At 43.0% G+C, this 15,170-nt stretch overlaps 1 protein-coding gene across 1 annotated transcript in view; it reads left to right on the top strand.

Annotated features, from left to right (window-relative positions):
• The first annotated feature begins 380 nt into the window (after positions 1–380).
• LOC130274270 (uncharacterized) overlaps positions 381–15,170 on the top strand; it is a 99,204-nt gene continuing 84,414 nt past the window's right edge. The window contains exons 1-3 of the mRNA XM_056522427.1: positions 381–1,454; positions 3,048–3,169; positions 13,247–13,299. Coding sequence (XP_056378402.1) covers positions 381–1,454; positions 3,048–3,169; positions 13,247–13,299 — 1,249 coding nt within the window. The remainder of the gene's footprint in view (positions 1,455–3,047; positions 3,170–13,246; positions 13,300–15,170) is intronic.

Raw genomic sequence — 15,170 nt, 5'->3', positions numbered from 1 at the left:
AGCAGCAGCAGGAGAGGTGTTCTGTCCCCTGCCCTGAGGCCTCTTGCTGAGTAGTGGACCTACTGTTCTCCTGACTCCCGTGCCTTAACCTGGCTGGCTTTCCTGTGGGCTCTGTTACCTGGCTTCTGACTGCGGCCTGCTTTGGAGGTGCCTATCTGGGACAGTCCTGTGTATGTTGTGAGTGTCCTCTGCTGCTCATCTCTGATCTGCTATTAACCTGGCTGCACTGTGAGTACACTGGAAGAAACCAGAGGGATTGCTGGGACTTTTAGTACCATACCTACTAGCTGCTGCTACCAATTATGCAGGGTGAGGGGGTGCAGTGCTTTTGGGACTTTGCTACTAGTGTCTTTCTACCTGCTCTGACCTGCCTGCCAATTATGGGTGGCTTGCGTGGCAAGCGTGGATATAAGAAATCTAAACTGAATGCTGATGCCTCCAAGCTGACCTCGGATGCGGATGCCTCCTCTGATGATGGGTCCTCCTGCTCCTCTCGTTCCTGCGGTCTTTCTCCTCGGGATACTGCAGCTCAGACCCTGCTTGCTACTAAAGTCTCTGTGCATGCGGTGAAAGCGCTGAGCCAGTTCTCCAGACCTCCAGACAGTTCCGGGGGGACCTCACCCACTCCACCATTATCCTTGCTGGATGGTTCTCCGATCTCCCTAAAGAGCTTATCCTCAGACAGACCTGTTATTGATGTTGACGAATTGCGGCAAGACTTCATTATCTTGCGTCACGAGACCCAGAAGATACGTGAGCGCACTGAGGAAGTGGAACAAAGGGTTGCTATGGTGGAAGATACTCTTCATCCTTTGCTGGACAGAGTGGACTACTTACAACGCCAGTTGATGGGAGTTCTGGGTCGGTTAGATGATATGGAAAACCGCCTGAGGTGCAACAACATATGCCTGGTGGGCCTTCCTGAAAAGGTGGAGGGAAATGATTCGGTGCTCTTCCTTGAAACGTGGCTCAAAGATCTTCTCCCTGTGGACACTTTCTCCCCATACTTCTCAGTTGAACGAGCACACAGGGTCCCGGCTTGGCCTCCTCCTCCGGGGGGTCCCCCATGTCCTTTTCTGGACAAGCTTCTCCATTTCAAGGATAGAGACGCTATTCTACGAGCTGTTCAACTTAAAGGCAAAGTAATTTGTGAAGAGAGCAGAGTATCCTTCTATCCCGACTTCTCTGTGGAGCTCCATAAGCAAAGGGGGAAATTTACAGAGGTTCGGTCAAAGTTACGTGCCAAAGGTTATCGCTATTCCATGCTTTATCCTGCGAGTGGTAGATGGAACTTCATTGGGTGGATGCAGCACCTTCTGTCAGTCCTGCGGACTGAACTGCCATGGACTGCCCTGCTCAGCGCTCCTTCCTCCTTATTCTGGGGTTTAGTTAGCGAGAGGGAGTTAGGTTACCAGGGACCCCATAGGTTCCGGCTGTCCCTGAGGTGTACCTGGGTAATTTTTAGCTACCGGACGATTTACTGTGGGTGGGGTAGTGGGAGTACTCTGTTTCAGTAGTGTTTCAGTTTGCTAGGCGTTTGGTGGGTGCCCTGCAATAGTTGTAGTTTTTGGGTATAGGTCTGCACTGTGTTAGGGGATGGTTTTAGCTATGTCCCGTTTAGTGTTAGACAGGGAATTGTTGGGATTGTTGTGTTTATGCATTGTTGCCCTTGTTTTTCTGTTAAGTGTGTGTGTTTGTCTTTTTGTGGTATGTGTGTGGTGGGGGTGGTCCTGGTGCTCCATCCTTCCTCCTGGCCCCCTCTTTGTGCTTCCTACTGTTCCTATATTTGGTTGTTGCTAGTGGTACCTTGAAAGTGCTTAGCTGTAATGTCCGAGGGCTTAATTCCAAGTTCAAGAGGGCAGTCGCCCCACATTATTTGCTTGCAGGAGACTCACATCACGGGTCAGAAGGTACTTGCCCTGAAGAGGGCAAGGATAGCGCAGGGTTACCATGCTTTCTATTCTAGTTATTCCAGGGGTGTTTCTGTCTTAGTTACTAAGTCCCTGCCACTGGTGGTTTCTAAGATAGCTTGTGATCACTTTGGGAGGTTTGTCATTTTGCACTGTGGGCTCTTTCTCGTTTGTTCTAGTCTCTGTGTATGTACCGCCTCCATTTCAAATCTCTTTGTTGGAGTTTATTACTAACAACCTCTTGTCTTTTTCCCCTGATCCTGTTTTGTTTTTAGGGGACTTCAATGTGGTTCCTGATCCTCAGCTCGATCGCACCACTGCTGTTGACCCTAGCTCCTCCCATATTAATACCTGGCTCAAGACGTTGGGCCTGACTGACCTCTGGAGATGGAAATATCCTACGGGATCTGCTTTCTCCTTTTATTCTGCTGCCCACAGTTCTTTCTCCAGCATTGACCTTGCTCTGGCTTCCAAGGATCTCCTCCAGGCGGAAAGAGATGTTTCCTACACCACTAGGGGGATCTCAGACCACTCTGCTATATTGGTAATTCTTAGTCTAGGTCCTAGTTCCCCTTCCCGTATTTGGCGCATGCACCCCTGTTGGCACCAGGCGGAAGCGGTAGTGGAGGCTCTGGGGGCTGCTCATACTGAGTACTGGAAGCATAATGCTTTGTATCCTGATCCTCTAGTTCAGTGGGATGCTTACAAGGCCACAATTAGGGGCGCTTTTTTAGCGGGAGTAGCGGGCCAACGGAAATTCAGGTCAGCCAGGGAGCGTGAGTTGCTGCAAGAAGTTGGGGTTTTAGAGGCAGCTTACATTAGAGATCCTACACCTGATAGTGAGCGGGCGTGGGCTAAGGCACAGAGGGCTCTGCTGGTTGTCCAGAAGGATAGGGTCCAATTGAAGTTGACCGACAAGGAGGCGGCGATTTTTGCATTTGGTGATAGGAATGGGAAGCTTTTGGCGTATCTGGCAAAGGCTAACCGCCCTGCCGCCTCTATTCCTTGTATCAAGGGAGGGGACAACTCCATATTGTCAGACCCTCAACAGATTAACTCTGTCTTTAGGGACTTTTACTCTTCCCTGTATTCAGCCCCTACTAAGCCCTGCCAGGGGGAAATTATGTTTTTCTGCAGGACCTGTCCCTCCCAGCGCTTAGCCGTGCCCAAGCGGAGGTGTTAGATACCCAGTTTACCCTGGAGGAGTTGGTGCAGGCTATTAAGGATCTTCCCCATGGGAAGACCCCAGGTTTAGATTGGTTAGTTGGAGATTGGTATGGGATGAGTGAAGAGCGTTTGGCCCATATACTCCTTAAATCATTTCAATCGGTGGCTGAGGCTGACTCGCTTCCAGACTCTGTGAGGGAAGCATTGATGGTGGTACTCCCTAAGCCTGGAAGGGATCCGTTGTTGCCCGATTCTTACAGGCCTATCTCTCTATTGAATGTTGATATTAAGATATTTGCTAAAATACTGGCTACTCGCCTGTATGGGGTCATTGGCTCTATCGTTCATCCTGACCACACCGGGTTCATGCCAGTAGGGCTACTGATGTTAACGTAAAGCGCCTACAGCTCAATATTTACATAGTTACATAGTTAGTACGGTCGAAAAAAGACATATGTCAATCAAGTTCAACGAGGGAATTAAGGGGTAGGGGTGTGGCGCGATATTGGGGAAGGGATGGGATTTTATAATTCTTCATAAGCATTAATGTTATTTTGTTCCAGGAATGTATCTAATTCTGTTTTAAAGCTGTTAATTGTTCCTGCTGTGACCAGTTCCTGAGGTAGACGTTCCATAAATTCACAGTCCTCACGGTAAAGAAGGCGTGTCGCCCCTTGAGACTAAACTTTTTCTTTTCCAGACGGAGGGAGTGCCCCCTCGTCCTTTGGGGGGGTTTAACCTGGAACAGTTTTTCTCCATATTTTTTGTATGGGCCATTAATATACTTATATACGTTTATCATATCCCCCCTTAAACGTCTCTTCTCAAGACTAAACAATTGTAACTCCTTTAATCGCTCCTCATAGCTAAGATGATCCATGCCCCATATTAGTTTAGTCGCGCGTCTCTGCACCCTTTCCAACTCCGCAGTGTCCCTTTTATGGACAGGTGCCCAAAACTGAACAGCATATTCCAGGTGAGGCCGTACCAATGCTTTATAAAGGGGGAGTATTATGTCCCTGTCCCTTGAGTCCATGCCTCTTTTGATACATGACAATATCCTGCCGGCTTTGGAAGCAGCAGCCTGACATTGCATGCTATTCTGTAGTCTGTGATCTACAAGTACACCCAGATCCTTCTCTACCAGTGACTCTGCCAGTTTAATCCCCCCTAAGACATACGATGCATGCAGGTTATTAGTACCCAGATGCATAACTTTACATTTATCAACATTGAACCTCATTTGCCAAGTGGATGCCCAGACACTTAGTCTATCCAAGTCATCCTGTAACTTATGCACATCCTCTATAGACTGTACCGTGCTACAAAGCTTGGTGTCATCTGCAAAGATAGAAACAGAGCTGTTAATACCATCCTCTATATCATTGATAAATAAATTAAACAACAGCGGGCCCAGTACTGAACCTTGGGGTACACCACTAATAACCGGGGACCAATCAGAGTACGAATCATTGACCACCATTCTCTGGGTACGATCCATGAGCCAGTGTTCAATCCAGTTACAAACTAAAATTTCCAAACCCAAAGACCTTAACTTACCTGTCAGACGTCTATGAGGGACAGTATCAAATGCTTTAGCAAAATCCAGAAACACTATATCCACAGCCATTCCTCTGTCAAGGCTTCTACTCACCTCTTCATAAAAGCAAATTAGATTGGTTTGACAACTTCTATCCTTAGTAAACCCATGCTGGCTATCACTTATAATACAATTATCCCCTATGTATTCCTGTATGTAATCCCTTATAAGTCCTTCAAACAATTTACCCACAATGCATGTTAAACTTACCGGTCTATAGTTTCCTGGGGAAGACCTAGAGCCCTTTTTGAAGATTGGCACCACATTCGCCTTGCGGCAGTCCCTTGGCACAATACCAGACACCAGAGAATCTCTAAATATCATGAACAGGGGTACATATATTATTGAACTTACCTCTCTAAGAACTCTTGGGTGCAATCCATCTGGCCCTGGAGATTTGCTTACATTTATATCACTTAACTTACCTTGTACCATCTCTACATTAAGCCAGTTCAGTACATTACATGATGTGTTACCAGCACTGACCTGGCCAATGTCAACTCCTTTTTCCATAGTGTATACAGAACTAAAGAACCCATTCAGTAGCTCCGCTTTCTCTTGATCGCCTGTGACAACCTCCCCATTATCATTATTAAGGGGTCCTACATGCTCTGTCCTTGGTTTTTTTGCATTTATATATCTAAAAAAATATTTAGGATTAGTTTTGCTTTCTTTGGCCACCTGTCTCTCGTTTTGAATTTTTGCTGTTTTTATTACATTTTTACAGATTTTATTAAGCTCTTTGTACTGTTTAAATGTTATCGCTGACCCATCAGATTTGTATTTTTTGAAGGCAATTTTTTTGTTGTTTATTGCTCTTTTAACATCATTTGTCAGCCATGTAGGATTTAGTTTTAATCGTTTATATTTGTTCCCCTTTGGTATATATTTAGCTGTATAGTTATTTAGAGTTGATTTAAAGATGTCCCATTTACCTTCTGTATCAGTATTTGAGAACACCTCCCCCCAGTCTATGTCCTGTAGTGCAGCCCTCAGCCCAGGGAAGTTTGCCTTTTTAAAGTTATATGTTTTTGCCTTCCCCGCCTGTCTTTGTTTTCTACATTTTAAGTCAAAAGTAACTATATTGTGGTCGCTATTACCAAGGTTTTCCCGCACAGTTACATTACCAACTAGCTCTGCGTTGTTGGAAATGATCAGATCCAACAAGGCATCACTTCTTGTTGGGTCCTCCACAAACTGGCCCATAAAATTATCCTGCAATAAATTTAGGAATTGACGCCCCTTTGTAGTTTTAGTCAACCCCGGACCCCAATCTATATCTATATTGCGGCAGTGGGGGAAGGCTTTCCTTCAGGGGTATTGGTTAGTCTTGTCTATAAAGCTTTTGATTTGTTGCTGTGGCCATATCTCTTGGAGGTCTTGGGGGTGTTTGGGTTTGGCCCTAGGTTCTGTGCCTGGGTCCGCTGGTTAAATGATTGCCCCAGGGCCCGTATTCGTGCTAACTTAGATATTTCCGCCCCCTTTGTATTAGGCAGGGGGACTAGACAGGGGTGCTCCCTCTCCCCTTTCCTCTTTGCGTTGGTGATTGAGCCCTTAGCAGTGGCTATATGTAGAGATCCCACTATCTGTGGCATCCCCAGGGAATCCATTGTGGAGACGATAGAGTAGATATTGAGAATTACACCCATTAATCAGGCATAGAGAAGCATTAGGCCCAATTCACACAACAAAACTCCGGATACAGCAGCCTTCTCAGGAATCGGCACTTACAGTCCACGGCTATCTGCTGTGGACAGTAAGCGCTGTTTCATTCACTACAGCATAGTGCCAGGCCTTCTCCTGCACATGTTCAATCTTCTAGCAGAATTCTTCATCAAAAATTTTGCTACAGAACTTCTGTAGTGTGAACTTCACAGCAAAATCCAGTTGAGATTGATGGGAGTCTGCTGCAAGCAGAAATTTTGTAGTGTGAACAGGCCCTTAGTGTGCAGTAAGCAAAGAAAGATGGTATTGTGCAGCATCTATATACAGGGCAAGATAAATGGGACTGTGCAGTATCTATTCAAGGAAATAGACGTAGTACTGTGCATTGTCTATATACTGGGCAAGACATTTTAGTAACGACGTATTTGCTTGATCAAAGATCTTCACATGATCTGCTCACCTACTGTTTTGGGATTATCCATTCAACCAAGAATATTTCACCTGTGTTCCCCAGCTGCCCCAAAATAAATGTTGGCAGATATCAGATGTATTTATGACTTTGATGTGGCAGAAAATCTAGAGATGTAGCCGTAATCTGAGATCCACCAATGATAACATCTCAACATCTTTTACCATATCTGCTTCCAAAAAACGAATAGAAAATGAGGGGAGTAATCAGATTTCAATTGATATGTACATATTTTCTTGCTGATAAATGGTTTTTAGGTTGAGTTTCTTATTCTACCTACAGTAATAGCCGAGCTCTCACTCCCACCCTCAGAGACTCCATTTTTTTGTCAGCAGTTCTGTTATAAATGAAGAAAACATAATAGATGAAAAAAAAATTTGCGTAGCACTCACCATAATGGTGAAAATAAAATCTTCTTTATTTTAAAAACTTTAGAAGTCCATAAACATGTGCAGTGTGACTACAAACAGGGAGAGCTGGAGAGCAGGAAAAAATATAATGCTGCGCTATTCTTACAGCCACCACCATGAAACCCCATGGACCCCATCATAAGTCAGTGGGATCCTTTATGTGATGAATTCAGGGCACTTTCATTTTCATTTCTTTTTCTATGAAGGAGCAGGAAAATGGAAAGATTGACAATAGAGTGAACACAGCCTCAAAAAAGTTCCAGTTTCCAAAAATAATGTTTATAATGAAACCTGCACTCTGTATCAGTTCTTCATGATTTTCGTGACCTTTCCTTGCTGTTATTCAATAGGAACTTTCTTTTTTTTACTGAAGTAGAAATCTGTCCTTGTCCTATGATGGACACATGGGTGCATGACATCTTAAGCTGCTTTCACACTATAAAATTCATCCGTTTTAAAGATCCGTCTGATGTTCCGTCTTGAAAACCCTGCAAATCGGTCGTTAAACGGCCGTTAAAAAATCCCATTACAGTCTATGGGATTTTTACATTATCCGTTTAACCCCTTAAGGACTCAGCCCATTTTGGCCTTAAGGACTCAGACAATTAAATTTTTACGTTTTCATTTTTTCCTCCTCGCCTTCTAAAAATCATAACTCTTTTATATTTTCATCCACAGACTAGTATGAGGGCTTGTTTTTTGCGCGACCAGTTGTCCTTTGTAATGACATAACTCATTATATCATAAAATGTATGGCGCAACCAAACAACACTATTTTTGTGGGGAAATTAAAAAGAAAAACGCAATTTTGCTAATTTTTGAAGGTTTCGTTTTCACGCCGTACAATTTATGGTAAAAATGACATGTGTTCTTTATTCTGAGGGTCAATACAATTAAAATGATACCCATTATTACATACTTTTCCATTATTGTTGTGCTTAAAAAAAATCACAAACTTTTTAACCAAATTAGTATGTTTATAATCCCTTTATTTTGATAACCTCTAACTTTTTTATTTTTCCGTATAAGCGGCGGAATGAGGGCTATTTTTTTGCGCCATGATCTGTACTTTTTTTTGTTACCACATTTGCATATAAAAAACTTTTAATAAATTTTTTATAATTTTTTTTAAATAAAATGTATTAAAAAAGTAGCAATTTTGGACTTTTTTTTTTTTCGTTCACACCGTTCACCATATGGGATCATTAACATTTTATTTTAATAGTTCGGACATTTACGCACGCAGCGATACCAAATATGTCTATAAAATTTATTTTTTTTACGCTTTTTGGGGGTAAAATAGGAAAAAACGGACGTTTTACTTTTTTATTGGGGGAGGGGATTTTTCACTTTTTTTTACTTTTACTTTTACATTTTTTTACATTTTTTTTACAGTTGAATAGTCCCCATAGGGGACTATTCATAGCAATACCATGATTGCTAATACTGATCTGTTCTATGTATAGGACATAGAACAGATCAGTGTTATCGGCGATCTTCTGCTCTGGTCTGCACGATCTCAGACCAGAGCAGGAGACGCCAGGAGCCGGAAGGAGGAAGGTGAGGGGAACTCCGTGCGGCGATCTGAATGATCGGATCCCCGCAGCAGCGCTGCGGGCGATCCGATCATTCATTGAAATCGCGCACTGCCGCAGATGCCGGGATCTGTCTTGATCCCGGCACCTGAGGCGTTAATGGCGGACGCCCGCGAGATCGCGGGGTCGGCCATTGCCGGCGGGTCCCTGGCTGCGATCAGCAGCCGGGATCAGCCACGCATGACACGGGCATCGCTCCGATGCCCGCGGTTATGCACAGGACGTAAATGTATGTCCTGGTGCGTTAAGTACGACCGCACCAGGACGTACATTTACGTCCTGCGTCCTTAAGGGGTTAAATCCGTTATAGTCCGTTATTAATAACGGACGTTATTTTGTGACTGGAGAATGAATGGAAGAAATAGTGCATGCACTATTTCTCCCGTTACTATCTTCCGTCACAAAATAACGTCCGTTATTAATAACGGACTATAACGGATTAAAACGGATAATGTAAAAATCCCATAGACAATAATGGGATTTTCTAACGGCCATTTAACAACCGATTTGCAGGGTTTTCATGACGGAACATCAGACGGATCTTTAAAATGGATGAATTTTATAGTGTGAAAGCAGCCTTACATTAAAGGAGTAGTCCAGTGGTGAACAACTTATCCCCTATCCTAAGGATAGGGGATAAGTTGCAGATCGTGGGGGTCCGACCGCTGGGGCCCCCTGCGATCTCCTGTACAGGGCCCCCGACAGCCCGCGGGAAGGGGGCGTGTTGACCTCCGCACTAAGCGGCGGCCGACACGTCCCCTCAATACAACTCTATGGCAGAGCTGGGAGCGCTGCCTTCGGCAATCTCCGGCTCTGCCATAGCGATGTATTGAGGGGGCGTGTCGGCCGCCGCTTCCTGCAGTGGTCGACACCCGCTATCTGGCTGGAGAGCCTGGCCCCCGTACAGAGAGATCACCGGGGCCCCAGCGGTCGGACCCCCTGCGATCTCAAACTTATCCCCTATCCTTAGGATAGGGGATAAGTTTTTCACCACTGGGCTACCCCTTTAAGGGTGGGTTCACACAGTCAATGGCGCTATGTACTGTGGATAGGAGATGAGTGTTAATGGTGGGACCTTTACACATTTTTTAATCATGATTGGGTCTATTTTCTGATACAGAGCTCCAAATGAGTTCAATCTACACACACTGGCCACTCATTAGGTACAATTCAATTGCTTATTAACATAAATAGCTAATCAGCCAATCACATGGCAGAAACTCACTATAAGACAACTTGCTGGAGTTCACACCAGAATGGGGAAGGAAGGGGATGTAAGTGTCAGTGGTCAGAGGAGAATGGGCAGACTGGTTTAAGATGATATGAAGGCAACAGTAAGTCAAATAACCACTCATTACAACCAAGGTCTGCAGAATACCAACACGTCCAACCTTGAAGCAGATGGGATTCAGCAGCAGAAGACCACACCAGGTGCCACTTCTGTCAGCCAAGACAATTCACACAGACTCACCAAAATTGGACAAAGGAAGACTGGGTGAACAACTGCAACATTCAGATGGCAGGGTCAGAAATTGGTGTAAACAACATGAACGCGTAGATCCATCCTGCCTTGTATCAACAGTTCAGGCTGGTGGTGTAATGGTGTGGGGGACATTTTTTAGCACACTTTGGGCCCCTTAGTACCAATTGGGCACTGTTTAAACAAGATAGTCTATCTGAGTATTATTGCTGACCATGTCCATCCCTTTATGGCCACAATGGGCCATTCTTCTGACAAATCTTACAACATCTCAGTCTGACCTCTGTATGGGCCTGACAGCACCTTTGATTGCATTGTTAAGTCCCATGTAAATAAGGTCAATGTTAAGACATGGCAATAAAGGAAATGTATCATTTATATGTGTTTTATTGATGAAAGCCATTTCATGTTCTGGGCATGCTCTGTGAACAGTGCAGAGATCAGTGTACATGGGGGTGAGCTGGGACCATCACCTATGGTGAAAGGTAGATCCTAAGTTATCTACAACTGTAATCCTCCCTTTGATGAAGAAGAGGAGAATGCTGAGAAGTGGTCTCTATAGAACAGGAAGTATCAGGTTGTTATTAGACTCAAATTGCAAGATTTAGAATTGCTTTATAGTTATAGTTAGTCAAATACTAAACAAAAAACTATACAAAAAAGTTTAATATTAAAAAAAATACTTGATTTTAAGGGTTACTCCACCAGAAAAAAAAAAAATTAAATCAACTGGTGCCAGAAAGTTAAGCATATTTGTAAATTACTTCTATTAAAAAAATCTTAATCCTTTCAGTACTTACCAGCTGCTGTATGATCCACAGGAAGTTCTTTTATTTTTGAATTTCCTTTCTGTCTGAACACAGTGCTCTCTGCTGACACCTCTGTCCATATCAGGAACTGTCCAGAGCAGGAGAGGTTTTCTATGGGGATTTGCTTCTACTCGGGACAATTCCTATAATGGACAGAGGTGTCAGCAGAGAGCCCTGTAGTCAGATAGAAAGGAAATTTGAAAAGAAAATAACTTCCTGTGGAGTATATAACAGCTGATAAGTACTGGAAGGATTAAGATTTTTTAATTAGAAGTAATTTACAAATCTGTTTACCTTTCTGGGACCAGTTGATTTAGAAAAAAAAAATTTCCAGTCGAGTACCCATTTTTGATGACACATTCCCTTTAAAAAGATTTAGTTTGCATGGGCGGAGTGACTTGGATGTGACTGAATTTCCTGCACATTATTGCATTTTATTTCTATATTCTAATGATCCGTAGTATTAAAAAAGTTGTAAGAAATGAAAATAACTGTAGCCTTTGAGCCATATATGGCACTGGGAGTGTGGGGGTGTGTGTGGGATGTACTCTGTCACTGTCATATTTGTGTTGGTGATGCAGATACAGGGACTTTTTACCAGATACACATCACTACGCATAGATCTGTTGCCTAAGCACTTTGTTATCTCTTGTTAATCGTAGCATAACTTGTAACCTGCAGACATCTGGAAAAAAAAAGGTAAGAGTAGCATGATATAGAATATTGTATATTTTTATTGAATAAAATAAAAGAAATAAGTAAATCACTAATAATTTTAAATTTACAAAGAGATAAATACCAGATTAGGGTCGATGTTAGACAAATTATCTAGTGTAGGGCATATTTTCTGTAATTACTTAATAGCATCACTTTTTTTAGTTTTTTGAGCATTTTATTTCACATGGCATTTTAATGGTAGAATTTTATGTTACCTTTATGAAATTTTTTTTTTTGTCCTTTAGTCCAATAGAGAAGCTCATACCAGAGCTCCACTGCATTTTATGTATCACTAGAATATGCTGCAATTGTTAGTTCCTATGTGCTCCACTGCATGTTTCTTTGATTGCTAGGTTATGCTGGGTCTTGTAGTGTTCCTCTTTTTATTTCTTTTTTAACTAGTTTATCCTGGCATTTAAGTGCCTCAATGAGTCACTGCATTTTTATTAAGAGGTCTTGCTGAGACTTGTAGTGGCTAATTGCTCCACTGCATTTATTTTTTTACTATGCTATGTTGAGACACGTAGTATCTTGGAGTTCAATTGTGCATTTATTGTGCTAGCTCAGTGTTCCACTGCACACTTATTTATTACTATGCTAGGTTGGGTATTGCTTTAACGTTGTACTGAGTATTTATTTATTATTAGGTTATGCTAGGACCTGTCATACCTGGGTGTTCCCATTTATATTTAATTTTTTTTCCAGGTTTATTTCACAAAGTTGAGCAGGGTTCATCTAATAAATCACTGTCTCTAGTATTATCCGGACATTTCCTTTCTTAAAATATAGTAGTGATTATGAAATGTCCATAATCCATTAAAGGGGTACTCCGGTGGAAACATTTTTTAATTTTTTATTTTATTTTATTTTTTTAAATCAACTGGTGTTAGAAAGTTAAACAGATAAATTAAGTATATTAAAAAATCTTTATCCTTCCAGTATTTATCAGCTGCTGTATGCTGCATAGGAAGTTGTGTTGTTCTTTTCTGTCTAACCACAATGTTCTCTGCTGACACCTCTGTCTGTGTCAGGAACTGTCCAGAGCAGGAGAAAATCCCCATAGCAAACCTCTCTTGCTCTGGACAGTTCCTGACACAGACAGAAGTGTCAGCAGAGAGCACTGTGTCAGACTGATAAACAACTGCACAACTTCCTCTATAGTATCCAGCAGCTGATAAGTACTGGAAGGATTAAGATTTTTTCATAGAAGTTATTTACAAATCTGTTTAACTTTCTGGAGCCAGTTGTTTTCCACCAGAGTACCCCTTTAAGTGTCAGGAATTGGAAGAAAAAAATGTATCTTAATGAGTGACTTAAACTTTATATAAACAGACAGGTAATGTATATGGTAAATGTATTGTTCAGCCATTCTGCCAGGTAGAGTTAAACAGTGTTCACTTTTTGTATCCTAGTTATTCTTTTAGGAAAAACATGAAACACATTTTGGGGCTGCTATTTGCTGTATGTCTTAAAACAGGTAAGATGATATGTATGCCACCCTATTCTTAATAACTTAAAGGGGTAGTCTTGGGAACTGAACCTTATTAGACACTTATCCTCTATCCACTGGATAACAGGGGGTCCGAGAGCTGACAACTCCGCAATCTCCTGTAAAAGTCCTTGACATGCTCCAGCCCCAATCACTTGCTTCCGTCCAGGAAAGAGCCGGGGCCCGTGCAGGAGATCACGAGGGGTCCCAGCAGCAGCAGTTGGATCCCCCACAATCAGACACTTATCCCCTATCCTATGCATAGGGGATAAGTGTCTGATAAGTTCAGTTCCCTAGACTACCCCTTTAAAATGTATGAATGGAACTGTCAATGCATCCACGCTTTTGTTTTCTTTACAACAATGTATTTTCAATAAAAATGGAAAAAATTACAAAGGAAACAAACAATACAACCAATAGTTAGAAGCTTCCGAATGGCATTATTCAGGAAAAACAGATGCTTCTTCTCCTCCCAGCCTCTGCTCTAACCCAAACTGGCAACAGGTGGTACATACGCCGCAGTCTATGGTTGGTCAAGACGAATGTCCGCACAGTCAGAGCACCAAAGGATTTCAGTGGCACCCGCTACAGACAGGAACTCCGCCTGGAATATATCTGGGCAGAAATTAAGCAGTGTGGATGAGCCTTAAGACTGTCTAGTCTAAGTTTACACTAAGAATATGATGGTTTCAGTAAATCCGGGCCACTAGGGAGGTAATTAAATCTGTCTAATAGTAAAACTGTCTGGTATTGCCCATAGCAACTAATAACGGCTCAGCTTTTTGTGGTGTCTCTGGGTGTGAAGGGGAGGTGTATGGGACAGATGTTGTAGCCCAGGGGCAGGTGTTGTTAACGCCTAAATGTTCATGACGTCTGGGCGTGGTTTTCCCGGTAACCACCCGAACGGTAGTATCGCTATGCCAAGCTTAGGCAGGGCCATAATAGTCCAGGACGAGGTTATGGTTAACAGTAGCGAAGGACCCCTTAGCTTGCTGGGACTTATAGTGACTTTGACAGAGTTTAGGGCAGCCACACTGACTATAATAGACTTGACAATAGAATTGACTTGACTGTACGTAGTGACAGCAGACATAGACTACTTGACTTATTGACATGTGGCTGTAGGTAGGCTTGAGGCCTCCAGATGTGCTGGACACTAGCTCTGAGACATCTGGTCTTTACTGTGCCTCAGGATCAAAACAGAGATTGTAATGGCTCTCCCTCTTATAAAGGGGTGCTCAGCCAGAAGACCATAGGTCAAGCTGCAGGTCACCTGGTTAGCTGGTGCTCTCTGGGTAACAAACACATCATGTGAACACATTATCATGTGACTAACTCAAAGGTCTTTAAAGGTCCTTTATACATAAGACACATAACACTATACATAATATATATTACTATGGGGGAGACCCTGCAGGAGGGCCCCCAGGACACAGAGGGACTCAACCTGACAGGGCCTAAGTACTGTACGGGACTATATCCTGTACTGGGACATTCCAGTTTATTTTACCAGATAATATGAAAGCTGAGCTATGATTGGTTGCTATGGGCAATACCAGACAGCTTTACTATTAGACAGATTTTTATTATCTCCCTGTGCTATTTTGCAGCTTGATTCAAGTGGATATGTGGTGTGTCACGATGCCGGCTGGCAGGTAGTGGATCCTCTGTGCCAGAGAGGGATTGGCGTGGACCGTGCTAGTGGACCGGTTCTAAGCCACTACTGGTTTTCACCAGAGCCCGCCGCAAAGCGGGATGGTCTTGCTGCGGCGGTAGTGACCAGGTCGTATCCACTAGCAACGGCTCACCTCTCTGGCTGCTGAAGATAGGCGCGGTACAAGGGAGTAGGCAAAAGCAAG

This window comes from Hyla sarda, chromosome 1 (genome assembly GCF_029499605.1).
Source record: "Hyla sarda isolate aHylSar1 chromosome 1, aHylSar1.hap1, whole genome shotgun sequence".
In the NCBI taxonomy this organism is placed as follows: domain Eukaryota; kingdom Metazoa; phylum Chordata; class Amphibia; order Anura; family Hylidae; genus Hyla; species Hyla sarda.
Note: the sequence above shows the minus strand (reverse complement) of the source record. Positions and strands in the feature narration are given on the sequence as shown.